Raw genomic sequence first — 23,713 nt, forward strand, 5'->3', positions numbered from 1 at the left:
CTGAACCACTTTCACGTTTGCTGAATGGGTCAGCTTTTTTGTTTGAGCATGAAACAGATACAGTTGGCTCAAATCATGTCAGGATTGAAGCAATCTCATATACAGCTAGAGATAACTAGATTGGTTGGTCTTCTGATCATTGAGTGCCGCAACCACCGATGGAATAAACCAAATCACATAACAAAATGTTAATATGCTATAACAACATCAATCTGTATTTAGCTGTCAAATGGAAAAGGGGATGGAGCCACAAAGAGTTTTACACCACACCTAACCTATCACTATGGAACAAACAAAAGAATGATCACCTCGATTAAACTATTTCATCAATCCTATTAGCCTCATATGTCCATCTAGCCCACTCCCCCAAAAAACAGAGTTGAGTGTAAGTGCAAAGGGTTCACACATGCATTGCTAGAGTTACACTATTGTGATGTTAGCGGTAGCTTCCAAAATGTTTTCGTAGCCACAAGTATTTTCTCGGTGCTACCTGATTCTGGTTCACTGTCATGCACCTGGGCATTCCACCGAACAGACTGAGCAACCTGTGCTGCCTTGTCTATCAGATCTGGGGAGCCCCGTATAACAGCAGTTCCTTCTGGCCGCAGTATGCGGTCCATCTCCAACATGATATCAAACAGATCACATCTGAAAAAAGAAGTCACACGGAGCCCTTTGTAAGATTAATAACATAAAGGTATGCCTATGGTAACATTAGTGCATAATATATTTGCATGAATCTAGCAAGACTGAGGTTAATTGTACTATGAGCTGCTAAAGGCCAATACAATAGTACAGGAACAACTCCCAAAGTACTTCAGTTTTCTGTGCTTTAATTGTTCACTCAAGTCAACCATAATTAGATTTTTCTAAAAAAATCAAGTTCGATCACGGTCTAGGATGCCTACTTAAACTCAAGCTTCTGTAGGTTCTGAAGACATAACACATATTGCACTGCTGACTATTGAAACAAATAAATGAGTGGACTGACTGGACCTAAAATTAAGCAGCTGGAGCGCATGCTGCTCAAGCCAATGGTTTCTGTATATTCTGAAGATGGAACTCACATCGCACTACTAGCCATTGAAACAAATAAACGAGTAAACTGACTTGACTGGACCTAAAATTTAGCAGCTGAGCACATGCTGCACAAGCCATTACAAACAAATAAAAGATAAGGACTAGGACTTCAAAAACTAAACAGAAAACGAGTCTTAGGAAGTTTGTAAAGAACTACCGATTGTTACTAATTTACATTTGTGAGATTCACATGCCAGTGGCCCTTTTTCTTAACATATGTAGCAGTACAAGAGATGGACTATGAGAGAAAAAATTTTCTATACCACATTAATGAAGGAAAAATCAAGCCAAAATACTTGGAGAATATACTACTGTAGTAAACCGAAAAAAAAGGAAACAAGCACAAAATAAGGATCATAGAAAATTGGCACCATAACTCCAGGTATATGGCTGGTGTACCTGCTAGTGCCTGAAATTGGATCGTTTATCAAGGAGTCGAATGCATCAGCATGAATGAGATCATAAGTTCGAGGATATGTCGAGAATGGTTCACACCTGAGACCAAAAACATATAATCAGTAAAAATTCAGGACCATGACGATCTGTCTATTAGATGAATATTTCATCAACAAATAAACTTAAAATAACAAGTGCAACATTTACGAAGGAGCATATGATAGTTGACAAAAAAAGTCAACTATATATCTAACTAATTGTGAAGTGACCAGACCATGTAGAAAGTACGGTTCTAAAAGCTATATGGTGTCTCTCAGATCTATTCAAAGAAGCAAATATCCAAATACTAATAAAAATGAGAGTTTCCAAAGAGTTCCCAAGGATTATAATGTCAACTCGATTATTTGATAAATGCTATGTCAGATACACCAGAAAATTCAAGCTAAAGTTTGCAGAAGAGCTATAGCAAAGAGTTGTGGAGTAACAACGTTGTATGTTAAATTATCAATATGATGAAGTTCAAAGAGTTTGCATTAGTAGTAAGTTACGTTCATACCAGTCGTGATAAACCCCAATAAGGCCCCTATCATAGATAACTCCAAGTGTCAATGGTTTTCGAGCAGGAACAACATTCATAACCCATACAGGATCAGACACTATAGCGGCTGCGAAACCTCTGAGGAATGCATTCATATCCATGACATTGCGTATGTGTGTGGTCCCAAGCTTGATACCAAGTGATTTCTTATAATATGATACTCTCCTCACCCACTTCTGACTATCTACTTCATACAAGTTTGCTCCATTGTTGATAAGTGATACCCTAGCAGAAGGTTTAGATAGCCTATCTGGCCACCTTTGAATGGAACCAATAGCTATTTCTTCCACCATAGAAACTTTACCAACACATTTCTTCAACTTGAAGTACCTGCATCAGAACTCGTATATATGAAAAAATACAACAGTCTTTCTAGCACTCTCAATTTCAAGCTATAAATATAGTTTGTAGACACAGGAAAAAGAAGTACCATGCTTCATCTGGATCATCATCGGTGCTACACAGATCAAGGCCGACTTCATTTTGGTTAGGAAGACATGAAGCCTCAGCAGGTTTCTTCCAAATGGCAGTATTACCATCAACAGTCATCAATTTGTAGCACAAAGCTCCTGCCATTACTTGAAGTTCATCCCATTCCTTCTCCTGCTTCTTCCATCTCACAGGGGGACCCGATATGATTAGATACCCCCCCGGTCTAAGTAAACGGTCAACTTCAATCAAATAAGTTCCATCTGTCAGAGTTTACAAGTCAGAGGCTGGTCCAAAGTGTTCGCACACATCCATGCACCTTATGGGATGCAGAAGAAGAAAAATACTTACTATAGGCAGTAAAAGGTATCAAACACCGGGAGCAATGGATAAAATCAAAGGACTGTGCTGGAAATGGAAGACGACGTGTGCCCAACATCAAAAGAAATGCTGGAATTCCTCTCTCCAAAGCAAATTGTATTTGAGATTTATGAGAATCTCTTGGTGCAAATGAAAGTGTCATGATATTCTCCTTAAGCAAAAACCCTCCAAAGCTGGCAACCTTCAGAGAGGAAAAGATCATTGTATCCCTTTTTTTCTTAAAAATAAAACCTAGAACCTTCCAAGTTTGGTTTAAAATATTACCCCACATCCCATATCAAGACCTGTCCTGAGGACACCAGTTTTCAGAGGAACATACTGGCTAAGCTTTTCAATGTATTGTTCGGCTCCATCAGGGAACATAGTCCCACCACCAGGAAAAATAAAGTATGAACCTTCATGCTTCATCCACCCTTGATGACCTTTTCTTTCAGCAATCTTACCATAAGGCATGTTGTCATGCCAGATCTGAAAAGAGAAAAATGATTATGAACAATAAATATCAACAAAATAAATGGGAAACTATTTACATTCCTATATTCCAATGATAAAACATTAAATTAAAAAAAACACGATTATAATTGAAACTTAAAATTCCAAATCAATTTTATAGCCCTTGTTTAAGGTCGTATACTAAATTACCAATGCAACACGTCAAAGTTTTGAACTCTTCTGTTTTGCAAGCTTAAGACTATCATGCACACTACACTAGCACAGAATGTCTGATCACTTGCTCAAGATTATATACTGATTCCTACAGAAACTGTAAACAACTGAGCCACATCTATCATCTCCCAAGTACTAATCCCAAAAATAATCTCTAGACAAGTAGACAGACACAACTAACAGTAAGCGAATCTTTAGCCAATCTATCACCCTTGACAGTATTTAGAACTCACAGTTTTATAAGTGCATACTAGGAAATCCATTTTACACATGATTTGAATCAGTAGAGTAGACCACGAGGATTTAGTCACTACACCTAGATGCAGAAGCAAGTCATACAATAGCACAAAGCTACAAGTACGAAACTATTTAAGCTTTACAAAACGAATCTGGCGCTACAATGTATGCTCAAAAGGTGCTGTAATTAACAAGCAATATGTTATGACTTCTGAGAATCGAAAGGCCATTGCCGACAGCAGGCACCTTGTGGAGGCTCTCAGGCCAGGGCACGGGGACGCGGTAGCCGCTCGGCGGCGGGACGAGGCAGGCGGGCGCCTCGCCACGCGCGGGGCAGTGGCGCTCGCGGTAGTAGTTCATCTCGCGGCTGAGGCGGGAGCTTCGGCGCGGGTCCTCGCAGGGGAGGAGGTCAACCTCCGAGGCGGCGCACGGCGGCACCGCCGCGGCGCCACCGGAGCGGGCGACGGAGAGCGGGTCCCCGCCCCCGCGGCGCGGCGTGAAGACGAGCGCGAGGAAGACGAACACGGCGAGGAGGAAGACCGCCCAGACGACATCGAGGAACGACCACTGCCAGCAGCCGGAGAGGGCGCCGCCCCGGCGGTGCGGCGGCAAGGAGCTGAGGAGCCCCATTGGGAGGCGGAGTCGGCGGCGAGCCTGCGAGCTCGATTGGATCAGGCCATCAGGGTTTTGATTTCCGCGTGTTTTTCTTTGTGCTGTGTGTGTTGGATTTCGGTGCTTTCGCGGGATGACAGCGCGTGGAAACTGGGAATGGTATCGTCTTTTTTTCGTTGTTCACCTGATTAACATATTAGATGCAAACTAACTTCTCCATACAAATTATAGAAACTTTAATTTGAGTCATCAGGTCAACATCTAAGGGGAGGGACACAGAAGGGTGGGAGGGGGGATTTGTAAAAATGTGATTATCCAATCCAAGGGCGGATCCAGATTGGAAAATTACCCAATTCCTTTGTATGTTGATCTGATGGTCCAGATTGAAGTTTTTATAATTTGCACGGAGAATTGATTTGCACCTAATACATTCTCAACTTAAACAGCTAGCTCCACCAAAAAATTAAACAACCAGCTAATGTCCAATACAGATCGAACAGCAGAGTTTGATTTGTCTTAAAAAAGGCAGCAATTTGTTATTAAAAAAACTAGTAGGCGTAGGTCGTATAAACGACACTAATACAATTTGAGTGAGCCTCAAACTTAGGAGTAAACAATTTTGTTGCACATTATAATTATTTCCTCCTCCTACTCACCGTGCTCTAATAAGCCGTTGGTATTTCCTTTCTTCGTCTCCTTCAACAAACTCTTTCGCGCTGCTGCCCTTGCAGAGTTGCAGGATCACGTCTCTGCCATTTCCTACGGTGCCAGACTTGAATTCCCTTCGTTTGAAAACGTAGGCAGTTCTAAATCTGTTCTAATTCGAATTCATTCAAGTTTAACCAAATTTGTACAAAGAGATCTTGACATCTACAATATTAAAGTAAACAAGATATTAAGAAATGATGAATTTTGTAGATATTGTTGTATTTCCCATGAACTTGGTCAAAATAGAGATGTTTGGCTTAGAATGAAATGAAAATAATTTATATTTTAGAACAGATGTAGAACTTTTATTTGCTAGCGATCGGCTAAGTTTTAGCAGAAAAAAGTCGAAGGTTGCTAACCATTTTAGATGCACTTGTTTTCTTTGTGTTGACACATATATCATTGTTTCATTAGCAGACTGATCTCAGGTGCTCAGCCAATCTCACCCTTCATTCCCCCACGAGGTTCATGCCGCCAAACCAGATCGGGCCCATACATGCTGCCATTTCGATCCAGCCCACCAGCATAGGCAACTTCTAGAGAGGAGAGACAGCACTACCGACCGGCATAGTTCCAGGAGGTTGTGGGCTCGCATCCTCGACCCACTGTGGGCCTTTAGCCCATCTAAATAAAGTTCTTCCCCCACTCGGTCGTCTCAAAAGGTTTTTGAATTTTGTTCTGGTCGTCGACATCGCTGCCTCCGCTGTCGCTGCAGCGCCTGTAGGTGACGGTATTTCCGTAGACCGAACATCCGGCGTACAAATTGCTAATCTGTACAGTATCGAGCTGAGATAAATTAGATACAGAAGAAAGTTTCTTGCAGAGAAAAAAAATGAAGTTGATAAAAAAGTTGTAAAGCGAAATCACACCGTGTTGACCAGTAGGTCAAGTACGGCCTGACATGCCGGCAAGAGAATCTCGTGACTTTTCAGTTGACTAGTGTGCCCTCGACATCTGACAAACTACTGCAACTACCAGCAGCACATTGTTCCACACCTGTCTGGCGTACGTAAAGGCACCGTGCGACGACTCTGTGACACCGTGAAGACATGCACGAACTACCAACTGCCTCCGTCCTGAACAACAGAGGATTTTTACGGTGCACAATATGGTCATATACTATCATTTGAGAAAGATTTATATGTAAACATCGAACGGTTGAGATTTATCTATACTACTAAAACATTGATTAGTAGTATGGGCTAGTATATCGAGGTAGTATAGGTAGTATAAAAATAATGTAGGAAAAAATATTAATACCCATTCATTATATTATTTTCCTTCCTTTCTTTCTTTCTCTTTCTCGTTCCCTTCATTTCTTTTCTCGTTCACTTCTTCCATATCCCGTTCATCTATGACCAGTTCCCACCCCGTAAACGCAAAAAAGTCGTAAACGCAAAAAAGTGCAAAGGAATTTTGCTAATTTGAAGTACTAAATGAAGTCTATTTACAAAACTTTTTACATGGTTGGGCTGTAAATCGCGAGACGAATCTAATGAGCCTACTTAATCCATGATTTGCAACAGTGATGCTACAGTAACCATCTGCTAATTATTGATTAATCATGGATTAATTAGCATCATTAGATTCGTCTCGCGATTTACAACCCATCTGTGCAAAAAGTTTTGTAAATAGACTTCATTTAGTACTTCAAATTGGCAAGATTCCCACGCAAATTTTTTTTTGCAAAAACATGTAAAACGAACTAAACAGGCCTATGTCACGAGCTCGGCGCTAGGGTTCCATGGCCGGCGACTCGAAGCTCGCCGCCGAGAAGGGATCCGTGGCGGCAAATCGGCCCCGACGGTGCATCTCGCACCCGACGCAAGGCCCATGGGAGGAGGGCGGGCAGCGGCTCGCCACCGCCGAGGAGTCGGCCTACGGACGGTCCCCCGCTCGGCCGCCCAGTCATTGGCGGCGGCAACCGCAGCCAGGAGGGCACCGCCGGACTGTTGCAAGGTGATGCTTGCTGGATTTGCTGGCTTTGCTCTTGAGAATTCATATCTAATATTGCTCTTGTTGGTTTTGCAGCCGACGCGAAAGGCCGGGCGGTTGAGATGGCTAGCCCGGCCCGGTAGCGTCGCGCTCCCAGCAGGTCCTGAGTTCGAATCTCATCAGAAGCGAATTTCAGGCTGCTGGGAGAAAAAAAACCCCTCGCTGTGCTCGCCGCAAGGCTTGGGCATCTCGGGCATGGGCCAGGGTTCGGGGGGTTTCTCTACCCGGTTAGCCGGTTATGCTTCCTCTTAATGAAAAAACGGTGGGGTCCGTTTCACACCCCCGGGTAGAGTTTTTTTGTTTTGTTTTGCAGCCTACAAAAAATGTCGATGATTAGATGAAATGTGGCATTATTAAGATTGCTGGACTTGTAAGAAATAAGGTAAGCATCCTGTTTCATCATTTAACTTTACATATCTCCCTTAATTAACTCAGTGTCATGGTGTGCTGAATTACTATAGAAGTTTGCTAAACAGCGCTACAACGCATGTTTGTCATGTCCAACTAAGAAAAAGGAGACAACTTATCTTCATGAATAGTGGTAACTAGTGAACTACAAACACTCTATAGTAGTACCACCAAGAGTTTAGCCTTTTCTGATCCTTCTCAATAATTACTCGGCCGAAATGTGGCTGGTCAGTTAAATTGAATTGGTGTCCTAGCGCACCAGAACGACCATTTTTGCTGCACCATTTTTAACACTGAATGCAGATTTCTATATCCATTTGGACCTTAAGTGTCATATTTTTTAAGGCTACCTCTATGTAGTTGCCTTGTATGTTTGTAGAACTAAGGTGTCAATTGGCTGCTCAAATTCTTTTGTTGAGGTTGCTTCCTTGATGTTCTGCAGTTGATAAATTTAGTATGGGCAACGACAAGGCATGATGTGTATCTTATGTCATACTACTCTGTGCTTCATTGGTCAGCATTGACTCGTGAGAAGCAAGAAATCATTGATCTTTAAGGGCATGTCGCACCATGTGAGCTACAGGGTTTCTCTTCCAAACATTTATTTTCGAGTCCTCTCTATTTGATGTATGGTAATACCATTCTTATCTTGTTTGTTTGTTGACTTCAGAAGCACCATGGAAATTTCTATGTGGGATTTTATCATTACTCAAGTAAGTACTTTGGCAGTGAAAAACAACTTGCTTGTTACTGGTGGATTTCATGGCGAAATAATATGCAGAGTCTGCAGATTTCATCCACATCTTTGATGTTGATAGTGGGTACAGCAGTAAGCAGGAACTGGATTTCTTTGGTGAGATCGCAGGCCTATCATTCAGTCCTGACACTGAAGCTCTCTTTGTCGGAGTGCATGATTGTGCATACAGCAGCCTCCTCCCGTTCAGCCGCCAACGATTCTACTCGGACCTTGACACAACACTGTGAAGTTGCTGCTGGCAAGGATCTGTGAGTGAGATCCAGATCACAGGTTGTAGAAACTAGAAAGGGGTGTATATGTTCGTTGGTGTTACTAGCCAAGTTGTAGATATTCAGCTAGCCATGTTTCTTTTGTTGAAAAAGGCTGTAGATATTCAGTGAGCCATCTTGTCGGAGATTTGTATGTACTGTTTCTGCTGCTGCAACGTTGTTGTACATAAAGGGCTACTTGATCAACAGGTTTACGCATGTTTTCATCGATTGAAGCTGGTTTTGGCATCAGAACCTTCTCATAATCTCTTCTTGACGAAAGAGTCAAAACTAGCGGCTAATCTTACAGGTTCAGACAAATGAGACACCAGCAGATTTGAGCAGGAAACATCGACCTAAGAAGTGACACGAAGAATAGAGTCGCAGAATATTGATTTTACATAAAGATTTTATGAGCTAACTCATGCCTCAAACGGTAAATTACAAGAGAATAATTGCAAGAATGTTTACACGAGGGGATTCCCGACATACTCTTTTACAAGCTCAGGCAGGTACAACCTCAGTAGACGAGGTAGAGAGCTGCATAAGATAGGTTCCTATAGCAATACACAACAGTACAAACTGAGCGAAACAAAAGATTGAAACCCTACTGGTCTTAGATTGCAGCTGCAGCCTGCGGGACTTCAGAACTACTGGACAATCCCAAGGCATCGTAAATTGACATCCAATGATCCAAATAATCTGGATAGCAATGGAACCATACATCAACAAGCTGTCTAGCTAATACACAAGCCCAGATATCTCTCAACTGCTAGGCAATAGTTTTGATGACTTCCTCTTTTTGTGAGCCAATGCTGATAGTATCTTTTTCCTGGGACCCTGAAAATAGGACAAAGCTAACGAATGAATATGAGCAAGAAACTTAAGTAGACAGCAAATAAATAAATAGTTGGGCAATAGTACAATAATAGACACCCAACTTGTTGCTACTTTTCAATTGTAGGTGGCAAAAAATGGAAAATCATGGGATGTATATCGAACAGACAATTTTCATTAATATAACAATGGCTCAGTGTGTGCATGTGGGACTAGCTGAATCATAACTGAATATATCTTTAGTACCTGAGTTTTTACTCTCTAGAGCATTTGGTTCTTATGATAGCCACACTGAAAATGCACAGCTCATGGCCTAGTCAGGTCATTCTATCCAATTTATCCAACCAAAGTGGGATAGAAATATGTAAAAACATGGATCTTAATAAATATGTATACGACAAGTGGAAAGCAGATAAAGACAGGTTCCACCATGGTTCATGGGTGCAATCATTCAAAATAATTCAAAAACCGAAGTTAGTCATTAACATAGTTTACAAGTTAGAAACTCAATTGCTACAGTTTCCCTTTTCGAATGACTCTGCCAATCTATAAGCAGGGAAGTAATAAAATTATCAAGTTCGACCAATTTATATATTTGAATCGCTTCAACTTGAAAGGTCTCTTAAAGCAATGGATAAGCATGCCACCTAGTTGGAAAAGAAAAAAGGCAGCAGCCTAGCAATTGAGAATTCTATAAATAGTGATTCAATTTCAAAGGCTGCGCAGTACCATTGGAGTTCCTAAAGACTTCATATCTTCTTCGTTCATGGAAACCAATGCTTTCATGTCAACCTGAAAAAAAAAAGAGTATCCATTAAGAATATTTATGGTCACTGGTCACATCCATAACACATTCATAATATGAAATTAAGACATAAACCAAACATGCCTCTTCACCCTGGAAATTTATCAAATAGAATACTTCTCTAGATCAAGAGACTTCAGTAAACTCTTGAGCGAGGCATCAACCTGTACATTTCATATAGATACATTATTATAGCACTGAAATGAAAGGTTTAATGATGAAGTGCAGATTCCACAGATGAAATTATACACCACAAAGAGTGCACATTCCTAATGGACTAGGCAAACAGAACATTGGAATTTGAATGGCATGCTAACCAGAAAGCACCGGTTCCAGTGGCCAGGATGAGTCACCGCCTCCAACGCACAGAAATAACGCCGGACGGGGGCCAGCCAGGGCCGACGGCGAATGCAGCCAGCAAGGGCCTGCACTGCAGGAGGCGGCATCTGCGGTGGCGCGCGCAGCAAGGGCCGGTGCCCCCCGGCCAACAGCGGGGACTAGAGACTGCAGCCGGCAAGGGGAGGTCGTGTGTACGGAGAGGATGCGGCGGCGATGGCTGCACAGGATCCTCGGGAGAGGAAAACGAGTGGCACGGAGGACGCCCAACGCCGGCGGGAAGGGGGAGGACGCGGTCGTTGGTCAGGGCAGCGCCACGAACGGCGCACGAGGTGAGGCGCCACGCGCGGTTACCGGATAGGGCCGGCGTCGCCAACGGCCCCGTGCGTGGCAAGGGCCACCGGCGCCTGTCCGGGAGTGGGAACTCGATCTTCTAGCCGCCAACGACGATGATGCCCGACCACGCAGTCACAGGGTCGGGGAGGAGGCTGAGGCCAGTCAAGGGTGCCACCACGAATGGCGCCCGATGAGGGCCGACGGCCTGGAAGGGAGGAGGAGGGGGCACGACCGGCGGCCCGGCGCTCGTGAGATCCACGACGGATGGGAGGGGCGGGCGGCCGTCGGCGGCGCCGGCAGCCTGGAATGAACGAGAGCAGATGGATTGATGGGGCTAAATTGCAAAAAAATAAAAATTCTTATCAATTTATATTAAACTAATAATGACAATCCTAACCTTTTTAATGGACGGTTGGATCTTTTCTATACTACGTAATACCAAGTGGTAATATCGTACACCATAAAAAAGCTCCCTGATAATGGCGCACGCATGTTCGCTGAGTGGCGCCGAGAAACGTGAGGTCCCGCTCCGGCAAGGGGTGTCGTAATAAAAAGCAGGAAATGCACGGCAGCCTGCTCCCTCCACTCCATGGCCGGCTCCCTGCCTCCTGGCCGCAAGGTGTGAACCCGTAGTCCTCTGCTCTCCAGTTCGATTACAAGCGCCACGTGAAGTGATGTGAAGTCGTTGAAGCCGCGGCCGGCCAGCCGCCCCGGCCGTGGCCTTTTGTTGAGGAGCGAGGATTACCTACCCCGCTGCCCGGTTGCCGACTCGCAGTTGCCCAGCGTGCGTCACATTGCCAACTCTCTACTGTTCTTAGACCAAGGAAGATCAGAAAAAAGCTCGGCTGTACTGAAGGCACCACTCTACAACGCTCCTACAGTGTGCACGGTGTTGCGACAGGCTACGGGGTCATCAAGGTTCACTGTTAACGCGCGCGGACGCACAGCCGCCGCCTCATCGCGACCGGAGACCAATCGCATTGACGTTGGACCGGGTTGAGACCATGCTGCCCGACTCTGACCCAGCCAGCGTCCTACTGCTCCCTAATTACATGTAGTTTAAATTTAATTAATTTTGATCAAATCTATAAAAAAATAAAGTTTTTATTTTACTCGCCGATCCCAAATAGTACTCAGCTATAAAGCCAGTCTTAATGGGAGATTCATGAAGAGTTTCATAACATTAAATATCATCAATTTTACTGATATGGTAAAGAGAGATAAAATAAAGTTTCATGGTACGTGATGTACTGAGACTGGCCTAAACAAAATCTGTTGATTCCACCCACGCCGGGCGGGGGGGATCGCGCTATTGTCCCATCGAGGTCTCTCGCTCGCTCGCTCTAGACCTGTCGTTCCGTCCCATCAAGATTCCCCGCACAGGACAACGTTAACCTGGGATAATTGCTTAGTGTTTGTGAAATTGTATCCGCATTATTTATATGTATGTATATTAATTGGTATTTTATATGTATTCATATAGAATATGTGGTGACAACGTCGACTATAGATGGATCCTGAAGCTCGGGATCGGTGAAGCAGGATTGAGAGGGGATTCGTGAAGACCCGGGCTAATGGTCGGAAGGGCTCAAGGTCTTGTTAATATTAACATTAACTTAGTGTTACCCTTAGCCAAGCCCCGATGCACATGCTACTATTTTAAATTATGTCACCTATATATGTCTCTAATAATTGTGCATTAGGTTTAGAAATTGTTTAAAACTTTAGTTGCATGATCTCTAGGTTTTTCTGGGCCTTATACTAGTATGAATAGGTCGTTAGCACTGCTATGCTTAATAGGGCTCGCTAGAAGTCGAGTGATAATTCTGTCACTCGCGAGATATAGGATGTCTTTATATTACAGTATATGAATCATTATCTTCAAGATGGAAGGTATGGGATAGGAGACCGGATGAGGGAAGGTGTAGCCCCATCTGTGTTGATTAAGGACCGTTCCATTGTCGGCTGTGCTGATCGGGGATTGAACTGTACTAACCGCATGCCGGGAATAGGAGGTAGTCGAAACCGGTAAGCCGAGTACTGCTTTGCTTCGAAAATACAGAACTTCTACCCACCCCTTAGGGCGAGTCGAGTGGCCGCGGAGAATTGGGATGCATATGTTTACTTTTGGTGGTCTCTCGTATGGCTCGGCTGACTATATGCAAGTGGGACGGTTCTGTAGTTCGAGACAGGGAGAGAAAATGTTGGTGCGTGTGGTTCGACGGGGCTTTTGCGTGCCATGTTGGTTAGGTCCACCTTGCAAGGTTAAATCGGATCGATTCGCCGTGTCTCACGGTTATGAGAGTCTTGATCTCTTGGTCACATCGTAGAAAGGAAATGGAATAAGAATGAGATGAGATGCAATGAGGGCTGATATTATTTAATTAATGATTTGCTCACCTTGCTTGTGGTAGCTTTGCAAATCCTAGATGGATAGTAAATTTATTGATATAACGGGAAGCTAAAACTGGAAAAATAAGGACTCACTTCTAGTGCTTTTTATGCAAAAATCAACCACCAGCCAAAAAGCCTTTCATGTCTAGATATGTGGGCTAAGTTATACCCACGGGTCGGGTAAATCTTGCTGAGTATTAGTTGCTCTGGGTTTGTTGTTTACCCTATTTTAGATACAAGAGCTAACTGGGTTTCACATCGGAGGGCTCGATGTGACGCCTTGTCTTCACGTCTCGGTAGCTCTCGACTTATTTAGTTTGTTTTGTTTATTCTCTTGTAAAAATCCTCTGTAAGTTAAATTCTCTTCTGCTGCTATCTTCTCTTTTGGAAGTTTTAAATTTAAAGTTGTTTTGTAAAAGTCTCAATATTATTTACTTTTTTTGTAAGATTTTGTCATGTTGTTACCTTCTACGCTCGCTTTCGTGCGAGATTTTTGGTGTGTTTCGATCGGTCTGTGGTTTGGAAACAGTCTGTCAAGTTACACTTAACTAGCAAGGTGGCCCGTGCTAATAGCGCGGGTAGCTAGCTTATTTCATGATAATATTTGGCATCATTTCAACTTAAAAGTAAATATATTTAAATGATTTTATTTTGTTATTTCATTGTTATTATTTTGTCAAAATATCCCAATTTATGATATCACATTTTTATCATCTTATTTCATTGCGCAAAACATGTACATGATAAAAGGGAATATCTATGTATAAACATAATTTAGATGCATATGCCTTATTTTGATGGAGCTTCTACAAACTCTTTTCTTGGTTGATTAGTCCCCATCTCGTTATCCATGTACCTCAATTAGGACGTACAAATTATGAAATTAAGAGCAAAACACTAAAAGCAGGGGTTATGTTATATTCTTTCAATCCTCCTTTGCTCCCTAGTGTCCCTTTTCTTAATATTGTATTTGATACTTTTTTGTTCCATTTTTTGTCTAAACATTTAATTATTATGAATTAGATTTAGTCATTTTTTACTTCTTTTTCTTCCTGATACCTATGAAAATAGTCTCATAAAAAAATATGTATGAAAATATATTGATTTGCTTAACTTGTTTAAAAATCTCTAGGAGTTACTTTTATGTATCTGATATACAGTCTTATTTGATTACTTTTACTATTATATGAAAACTAGGATGCTAATTTTACTTAATTCTATTGTCTTTTTGGATTCACTATGGATCTTTAATTTTAGTTGTTTCATACCTTTTTATTTTGTTTACTGTTTCTATAGTTTCACAAAAAGCATTTACTTCTAAAATTATTTCATTGACATGTACCAATGCCTCGTGCACCCTCCCGTAGCTAGGAAGCCTCTTTACCTTCCGCAAGCTCATTCACTGATTCTATTTAGCTTCTTGCATTTGCTCCACTGGTCTTTCTCTAGACTGGCTCTAGAAATTTGGGTGCAACGGATCTCCTCGACTTCCCTCATTGCACCTTGACGATTCTACGAACACTAATTCACTCTGCACTTATATACTACACACTTAAGGTAATCTTCATAGGTGTGTCATCCTGATCGAGATGCTTTTAGTTTACTCTTGTGTCATAAAAATTGATCTCTTATGACATAGATCCACTAAGATCAATGATGGAGATATTTTATGATTTTTGACCTATTATTATGGTAATTTATAAACCCATAAGTGCGTCTATTGGATTCATTTAACACTTGAGTATTAAGGGGGTGTTTGGATCTCAGAGTTAAACTTTAGCTCTGTTATTTGGATGCCAAATAAGAGGGCTAAATATGGGCCAATTGGTAATCTAATTGCCAAGATAATGCTTAGTTGGTTGTTAGAGCCTGTTAGTCTTGATTAGAGCTAAACTCCATATTTAGCCCATTATGGCACCTAGGGATAATTTTAGTGCCCCTATTTTAGCCAGTCTAGACACTACTAAATTATTATTTTTTTCATTTCAAGGCTATACCACATGTTACTTTTGAAATAATTTAAGTTAAACCCACTAACAACTCTATATAACATGACAAAATTGATTGGTTTTCTTTACTTCTTTTTAATCTAAACTTTTGTTTATACTTATAACTCTCTAGTGTTGATGCAGTTAATTCACCAAATAAATAAATAAAAATTGTATATCTTTATTTTTTTCATATTAATTAACATGCAGATTTCTAACTCCCGGCCGACATCAAATGGATGTGGTATGTTGTAGCCTTTTAAATCTCAAGTATTATACATTTTTGGCTATCTGCTCCGGAGCCATTCTCCTTTGCAGGCAGTTAGAGAAGCGCTCTTCTCCATGTTGATGTTGATTTCTAACTCCTGATACTGAATGGATGTGGTATGGCTTCGGAGCCATTCTCCTTTGTAGGCAGTTAGAGAAGCGCTCTTCTTCGTGTTGATGTGTTGCGAACAACAATGCTGCTCAAATTTTATTCTTAATTTGAGGTGGCTGGCGAGCTGAGAGATGGCTTGGAAACAAACATTTAAGACGCGATGATGCATGGCAATGTGATAATATACCACACTTTTGTTTGGTTTTTGATGGAGTGATTCTTTTTTTTTCTCCCACCATAATTCCCAATGGCCAAAAGATGCTATATTATTATTTGGTTAAATTCATCATTTGTGGTACATCTATTGTCATAGTATGGGTGCCGATTTGATCATTTCTCTTTTTCTATCATGAAATTTTCTCTTTAATTGAATCTATATCTATATATGTTATTATACACCTTAGGGGTAACTACATGTAAAATTACTGGAAAAAATTCAATAATAACTACTGCATACAATTGTTGGCACTATTTTACTAAGTTTAATTCAGTAATACGATAGCTTGGTTTAGTTAGTAATTATAGTCCTAATACCCCCTCACAATCCAAGTCAACTATTAACCCAATCCTTAAAATGTATTGCATGAATTCTTTAGATCCACAACCAACCTACCCATATACCACTCTCATATTGCATCTTGGCCTTTGTGCAAGCAAGATTCTCCCACCTTCGTCTCTTTATATGTTATATTTTTTTCAATTCTCTCTCGCCACAAAGTGTAGCTTTCTAGGTCATTGGGTTGAAGGTGAGCTGTTTATTAACCACCACCGAAATCAATGTCTCACTATAGCTCGAGCATACGTACATATATGAAATCGAGATCAATAGTGACAGTATGAACACATGAGGCTCACATTATCAGTTGAACGATTGTGTGTTGTCCATGTTCAGCATTGCATGCATTGCAGGAGAAGTTGAAGATGACTGTATCAAGTTGTGTTTGCATGAAGGGTGCCGTTACTTTTTCCTTTTGTTGTTTGACTTTTGTCTGAAAATATAATGCAAGATGTTTTTATAGTGACGCTCTGGTTAACTTCTAATTTCCTAAATTTTTTTAAATGCAAATTTAGCTATTTTCTAATTGTATTTCCAAATAGTAGCATGAATCGTTTCACCCTGTAAAAAACATGTGATGCAAAGAAAACTGCTCATCCACAAGAATCATATCTAAGCTCATAAGTTCATGTGTTGCAAAATTAATTTATTCTCATATTCTTATGACTTTAATGTTCCATGACTACCCATTGTTGTCGGTTGTCTTATCTTTCTTTTATGCCATACTGTTACTACCTATAAAAGTTTTGCAAAAAAGATGATGCGTATCTGTAGAACATGATGAAGAGGTGGCATGGGATAATACCAGAACTTGATGGAAAATGATAAGGTGTAGTGGTAATCTGGATTGTTAATACATGTTTGCAAAGAATGCGATTTGAATTCCTAGCAAGTGGAGCATCCGGCGACCAAAAAAGTCAAAACAACTGGCGCAAAGATCAAGGCGTGAAAAAAGCTCATAGGTCTCGTTGATTTTGCTACTTGGAACATGCTAGTGGGCCATCTATTTATTTATTTGGCTGGATTATTTTTCTTGTCCAAATCCTATAATATTATTTATTGAACATTTTAAGCATGCGGCAGATAAGCCAGATTCTAATGCAATACGGACTCTAGACTCAACCAAGTAATAGTTTTTAATTGGATATGGACTCTACATTAATTTGCACGTTGCATCTTAATTGAATTGGTATGAACTCTTCTCATTACTTTAGATCGTCAGATTTTCATAAAATCCGACGGTTCAAATCCTTCTCTTTTTTAGATTAACGTGAGAATTTCTAGACCCTCTCGGCGAACGTGGTGACTTCTTTTAACACTCTCTTATTAATATAATAGATAGATTAAGCTAATACACCTGATGAGTTTAAATAATAGCAGTTATGCTTAATTAAGTGTTTTAACTCCGCGAGTCTGTCACACGGTAGATGGATAAGAGTAGGGTGCCGTCCCCTCCTACGCTCTCCAGTCGAACGCCTGATGGTGATGGGCTCATGGGCACGGCCGCGCAGGCCCAGGCGCAGCTTCCTGCGTCCTGCCTACGTGCTCGCTGGGCAGCAAAGCGGCCTCCCGCCCGCGGCCGGGTGCGTTGCGCGCAGCCGCCGCGCACCACCGATGCAGCACGGCCGTCGGCAGGGCGTCCCCGCCGCCTGCGAACCAGGACGGGGGGCTCTGCGGGCCAGCGGCGTCACGGGCTCCGACTCCTGTGCTGCGGTTGTACCTGCGCCCAGGTGAACCGCTCGTACAGCGGTACAGGAAGCATCAAAGGTAAAGATAGCCTCGTCGACTCGTCGTGCCCTCGTCAATGGCCCAGGCGGCCAGGCCCCTGGCCGTGCGGGCTTGTTTTTACGGCGGGCGCCAGGTAGTATCTGGACGTACTTGTATCACAGTGACATAGTACCAGCGGCCGCCGCAGCAACGAGACAAAAGAGAACGGAGCGAGGCGAAGCACCGTAGCACGTGTGGATGACCCACCCGTGCCGACGCTAACCAAACAGCCTTATTACCCTAGAAAAAATGAACAGAGTTAATGAGTAAAACGTACTGTAATGAAGAGCCCGGACAACCACACATCCACAGTCCACTGGTTCTTAGCGCCGCCCCATCTCAAGACCGGCACTCAAAACCGAACAAACCCAGAGAAACAAAAGAAGGCACGGCCCCGCCCCGCCCCGCCCCACCCCACAGCCCACACCCTGCCATGCGCGTACGAGCACGCTGACAGACACATGCAACGAGGTGCATGGCGCTCAGCAGCTCAGGGATGGAAAGAGAGAGGAGGCGGTAAGGATGGATCTAAACATCCAAATTGGTAGAACAAATTTGATATTTTAAAATAGATATATTTAAAATTTTTTGCTAATCTTTTTTTATATTATCAAGCATATTATTACACATAAGAATAAAATTTTGTATAAATTTGTTTATGTATTATTTGCTCCCTACAATTAAAAAGGTGAAAAAAGATTCGTATCCGTATCTGATCCATATTCGAATTTTTATATCTATTATTTGAGAATATATATGATAAATTTGAGGTTTAATTTTTATGAATCTTTACAAGATCAATGTTAAATATAAAGCTATGAATTTACATAGTAAATTCTATATCTTATTTGTCCATAATCGAAGAAAAATGACTAAAAATCTGACATTCGAATAGACATCCGAATCCATCCGGCAGCCGGTCGCCCTTGGCCTGTGGCCAGCCCCGGCTTGCCAAACAGAGCATTTTGGGGCTTTTTCTACGCCCCACCCTCTGCAACCACATGCTGCCCTGGCCCTGCACGCGACGGCACGGCGCGCCCAAGCAAACCGGTTGGTCGCAGCCTGCGTGCGCATGGAGACGACGGCGGCGGGGGCAGCGTGCCCGCGCAGGCCGGCTCGTCGCCTAGCCGGCGCCGGACGCTTCCGTGATCCCGTCCCAGCGCCGCGCGAAGCTGCCTGGCTGCTGCTGGTCCGACCGGCCGGGCTAAAGATTTGCCGGACGGGATGAGATCGCGATCAGCCCCGCCGCTGCGGCGCGCACCTGCGAATCGGCGCGTCCACACCGAGTGTCGGAGCTGCCTTCCCGGGCCCGGGGCGCGCAGGCCATGTGCTCGTGGGGGCCGCGATCTTGGTCGCATGCCCGGGTGCAACGGCACGCCGGCTCCGTCGCTGCGCGCCCGTGCTCGTGTCTGACGCGGCGCCGCTGTTCCCCGGTCTACGTGTTCCACAGCGCCGCCCGCCGCGACGGCGAGCCCACCGGCGGTGGCTTCATCAATGGGGCGCGGGCGACGTCAGGCGATACACAGTTGCAATTCCCTGCTGGCCTGCTGCCCATCGGGTTCTGACATGCATGCAGTTTGCCTTCGATGCTGCCCGTGAGCACAACGAACGGTTGTGAATTTGGTCTAGCTTCACCCCAAAAAAAAAGTTCATTCGTTTCTGAGAAAAACAAAACCATCGAACATTCCCTCCAGCAACAGATCAGTGGATGAGAACAACGCCATGACCAGCGGAGGCGACGGATCACGCCATCATTGCGAGTTGGTAGAGCATCGAGATTCTTGTGGGGGGTCGAAACCACAAAATAATTGTCTTTCGCAAAGAGAAAACACACAAAATAATTGGACCGAGCGCCCGGAAACGGGTCATCCATCAACCACTGAATAGTCCTTGCCGTCATCGCAGTCCCTAAACCGTCAATGGAGGGCGATGGTTGGAGCCGCGTCGCTTTCGCCGGTGCTTCATTGCCCAGTACGACGAGGACGAGCAGAGCATGGCGCACTCGCATCGCATCCTTCCATGCGCTGCCAGGCTTTCGTTCGTCCTCGGTCCCCCCATCCATTGGGTGCTAACGGCCACCCCTCCCTCTGCTCTTCCATTCTCTACCAAAGGCGGTGGGCACAGAGGGACTGTGCACGGGTGCTTTGGGTTAGAGCTGATCATTGGTACAGCCAAACAGGCACCAAATCCAGCTTAAATCCTGCACAGTGCTCCTCCTGCACGGAGCCACTGAAAAAAACCCCGGACTAACATCCACAGAGCACGGCGGCGATCGGCAATGCTGGTGTCATCTTCCAGCAAGGCATCATGTGGCACTATCAAGCTGTAGATGTGTAGGGAATGAAATGCTGTAGCTTGATGGCTGCGCAAGGTGGCAACGAAAATGTTGTAGCTCGTGTGACCGCCCACCAACCCTCCATCCAGGACGAGAATGCCTGGCCATGAACAGGCGGGGGGGGCACCCTTGGCCAAGAGCCTCTTCAAGGCTCTGCTTTTTTGTTTGGTGTCGCAGTACGGTTCTCTGAACTCCCCTCCTCCAACAAAACTTTAAATGTTAGGGTGCTAACTTTTCGGAGAAGGCAGCGGCAAGCTCGCCAAAACTAACGACAGATCTACCTGATGCTTGGGATCATTCTTCTGCCGGTCAAAAGCATCCTTTGAGGTTTCATGTGAAGTCGCCATTAATCGCCATCTCCCTGGATCAACATCAAAGCCGGTACGGAGTGCACATTGGCAACATTCGGAGGCAGCAGCTTTGAATTCCCTGCGATCCCAATCTCTCATTACCTCTACGTAGGCAATTAGGCTGATAAAGACATGTACTGCTCACTTTAGTGTTGCTACTCACCACTGATCTATAACTTGGACAGCTTTTTTTTTCTTTATTTATCTATTATATTATTAAAGGAGTGTTAAAAGAAGCCACCACGTTCGCCGAGAGGGTCTAGAAATTCCCACATTAATCTAAAAAAAAGAAGAATTTGCACCGTTGGATTTTATGAAGATCTAACGGTTCAAACTAACTCAAGAGTTCATATCAAACACGATTAATAAATAGCTAATTTCGGATTTAAAAAAGTAAGGAAAATTAAGACATGGCAAAGAGTCCATGCTGAATACTATTAGTAAATAGTTTAATTCGGAATTAAAAAAATAAGGAAATTAGGGCTTAATCAAAGAGTCCATGTTGAATACAATTACTAAATAGGAAAATTCTGAATTATCAAATTAAAAAATAGCATTACCACTAGATAAAAATTAATATTAGCTGAATAGCTAAATTTAAAATTTAAAGTATAAATTCTATTATATTATTAAGGGAGTGTTAAAACAAACCACCACGTTCGTCGAGAGGGTCTAGAAATTCCTACATTATTCTATGATTGTCCAACTGTTGCCAGTTGACTAATTTTTTAGTATGTCATATTGTTAGTACCTGTTAAAAGTTTTGCAAACGGATTATGCGTTCTGGACGATTGAAGAAGAGGGGGGGCATGGGTAATATGTGAGCTTGATGGAAAAACATATGTTTTAGAATTAATCTGGATTGTTAATACCTCTTTGCAAAGAGATAATATTGACTTGAATTCCTAGCAACTACTGGTAGCTAGCAGCACGGTGGTCGCAGGCAACAGGCTGGCAGAGGGAGCCTCCGACGCGATGTGCCCCCGGTGTCGTGGCACTGCCCCGATGTGAAGGGATGTCGAAGATGGATGGACGGACAATTTCGTGATGATGATGGAGTAAAGAAATGCGATGAGATGTCAAATACGATTAATAAATAGCTAATTTCGAATTTAAAAAATAAAAAAAGACATGACAAAGAGTCCATACCAAATACGATTAGTAAATATAGCTTAATTTGGAATTAAAAAAATAAGAAAATTAGGACTTGACCAAAGAGTCCATGTTCAATACAATTACTAAATAAGCAAATTCGGAATTATAAAATTAAAAAAATTAGCATTGGCACACGACAAAAAAATTATTATTAGCCAAATAGCTAAATTAAAAATTAAAAGTATAAAAAAAATTGGCATCAAATATGATTAATAAATAGATAAATGCAAGAACTAGAATAAAAAAATTATTGTTGATATGTGTAGTGATTATGAATCATATTAAGAAGAAAAATAGCTAAATAAATAGTATCAAATGCAATAATAAAAATCCAAGTTTGAGTTTCATGGCAAATAAAGTTAATAAATACTCCAAATTAACGAAGATCTAAATAATATTTGTGTATATGATTTAAACCATTCGATTTAATGAAGATCTAACGATCTAAATTGGACAAAAGAGTCCATGTCCAATTTAATGAGAAGCAATATTTTAAACTACCAAAAAGTGTCTGTATCCAATTAACGTTAAATACAGGGTCCGCATGACATAAAAACTCATGTTACCATCTATGTCTCGCATTAACCTTCCTTAAAGATGCAAAAAAAATGGCAGCAGCATAAGCGTGACAACATGACCATAGTTGTATTGTATTGGTACTATTGAAAGAGATAATTGCTTTGAAAAATCTTTGGAACGCCCTGCACTACGATGCGATCATAGTCTTTGCCCGAGATTCCGAATCACAACTTTTTGAGTCTCAAGAACGTCATGCAGTACATGCAGCTGCATGAAACACACTGGATTCTACTCAAAATCATTGCCGAACTCAATCAATCCATTTCTTCTGGAGCAACCAAACGTCAAGATAGGGACGAAAAAATAATGATGATGCGCAGAGTTTCACATATTGTAATCTATTGCAAGACCATTGGCACCTTATGATTGTAAGTGTGGGCCAATGAATACGCAGACGAATTAATGTGAGAGAAATATCCGCTAAAGAACCAATGCTTTCTCCAAACAAGAATTATCATAATAAATATTGCATATTCTTGAACAACTTTAGTTATACAAACTAATCTGATGGTGGTTAACAAAAAATTACGATTCTATGGGCATATAATAGTTCCATACAAGTAATAATCACTGGGATAAAGGGTAAAGCACCGAAACCTACAAATAAATGTGACTATTATTAGCTCAATCTAAATAGATGCATGGGAAAAATCAGGGAGTTAGTCATGTGAGGAATCAAATAGCATAGATAATTATTAACATTATTATCCCCATCTAATCTTCTATAAGTACACACTAGGCATGGAACACAAATGTGATCGATACCTCTAAAGAAGTATAGAGAAAGAGAAGATAAAAAGATAAAGAAGCACCAAGATTGAACGGGTAAGGAAAGTAGAAAAAGGAGAATAGAAAAAGAAGGCAGGAAAAATGAGAAAATGAGGGCAAAAGAAAAGGACAAAAGTGAATTTATTGGTTTAGTCTATAAATAATATCATTAGAATGAGAAAAATATTAAATTATAGCCATGTCCTGTTGGACATTTGACATCTTTCATATATTCATGAAAAAATAGAAGAAGCGGTTCTACCGAACGGTTTTCAAAACAGCTCTATATCCATAAAAAAAGCTGCTCCATCAAAGAAGCCACAACTGAAATTATTTTAGCCACATATATAGGCCTGAAGCCCTGCTAATCTATCTCAAAGTCGATTGCCTACAATACAAAATCAAATGATTCAAACAAATGTACGTTGTCGATGCTCCTCTTCGCTCAGAAAAAAAACCCCGAGGCACAATACTAAACAGGAAACTTCTCCATTAGATGCATCGAATGTGATACACACTAATCGATTTCAAATATACCGAGGAACAAAATAGAAGACAGAGAAATCAATAAAAATTGCTAGAGAAAATGAAAAATAAAGAAAAGAGTTAGAAA

The 23,713-nt window shown here is 42.1% G+C and overlaps 2 protein-coding genes and 1 long non-coding RNA gene across 6 annotated transcripts; 1 reads left to right on the forward strand and 2 right to left on the reverse strand.

The window, feature by feature from the left end:
• Positions 1 to 159: 159 nt before the first annotated feature.
• LOC120641486 (probable pectin methyltransferase QUA3) lies at positions 160 to 4,529 on the reverse strand. Its single transcript, XM_039917656.1, has 7 exons — positions 4,034 to 4,529; positions 3,149 to 3,352; positions 2,855 to 3,065; positions 2,505 to 2,766; positions 2,033 to 2,404; positions 1,480 to 1,575; positions 160 to 648 (listed from the first exon to the last, which is right to left on the reverse strand). The coding sequence occupies exons 1-7, from the start codon at positions 4,415 to 4,417 to the stop codon at positions 426 to 428; spliced, it is 1,752 nt and encodes a 583-aa protein (XP_039773590.1). The 5' UTR covers positions 4,418 to 4,529; the 3' UTR covers positions 160 to 425.
• Positions 4,530 to 6,827: 2,298 nt separating this feature from the next.
• LOC120641490 lies at positions 6,828 to 8,456 on the forward strand. Its single transcript, XR_005662282.1, has 3 exons — positions 6,828 to 7,066; positions 7,139 to 7,484; positions 7,953 to 8,456. It is a non-coding gene; the product is annotated as an uncharacterized LOC120641490 (long non-coding RNA).
• Positions 8,457 to 8,891: 435 nt separating this feature from the next.
• LOC120641489 lies at positions 8,892 to 11,453 on the reverse strand. 4 transcript variants are annotated; one of them, XR_005662280.1, is made up of 4 exons: positions 10,475 to 11,453; positions 10,082 to 10,144; positions 9,599 to 9,643; positions 8,892 to 9,355 (listed from the first exon to the last, which is right to left on the reverse strand). XR_005662280.1 is itself a non-coding variant. In XM_039917658.1 (4 exons), exons 1-4 carry the CDS (start codon positions 10,601 to 10,603, stop codon positions 9,132 to 9,134), a joined length of 339 nt encoding a protein of 112 aa, XP_039773592.1. In that variant the 5' UTR covers positions 10,604 to 11,452; the 3' UTR covers positions 8,892 to 9,131. The 4 variants fall into 4 exon arrangements, 2 of the variants coding, with proteins under 2 accessions (XP_039773592.1, XP_039773593.1); XM_039917658.1 differs by lacking the exon at positions 9,599 to 9,643 and having other exon boundaries at positions 8,892 to 9,217; positions 9,312 to 9,372; positions 10,475 to 11,452; XM_039917659.1 differs by lacking the exon at positions 9,599 to 9,643 and having other exon boundaries at positions 8,892 to 9,217; positions 9,312 to 9,355; positions 10,475 to 11,451.
• Between the last annotated feature and the right edge of the window lie 12,260 nt (positions 11,454 to 23,713).

The sequence above is a fragment of the Panicum virgatum genome, chromosome 7K (assembly GCF_016808335.1).
Source record: "Panicum virgatum strain AP13 chromosome 7K, P.virgatum_v5, whole genome shotgun sequence".
Taxonomy (NCBI): Eukaryota; Viridiplantae; Streptophyta; class Magnoliopsida; order Poales; family Poaceae; genus Panicum; species Panicum virgatum.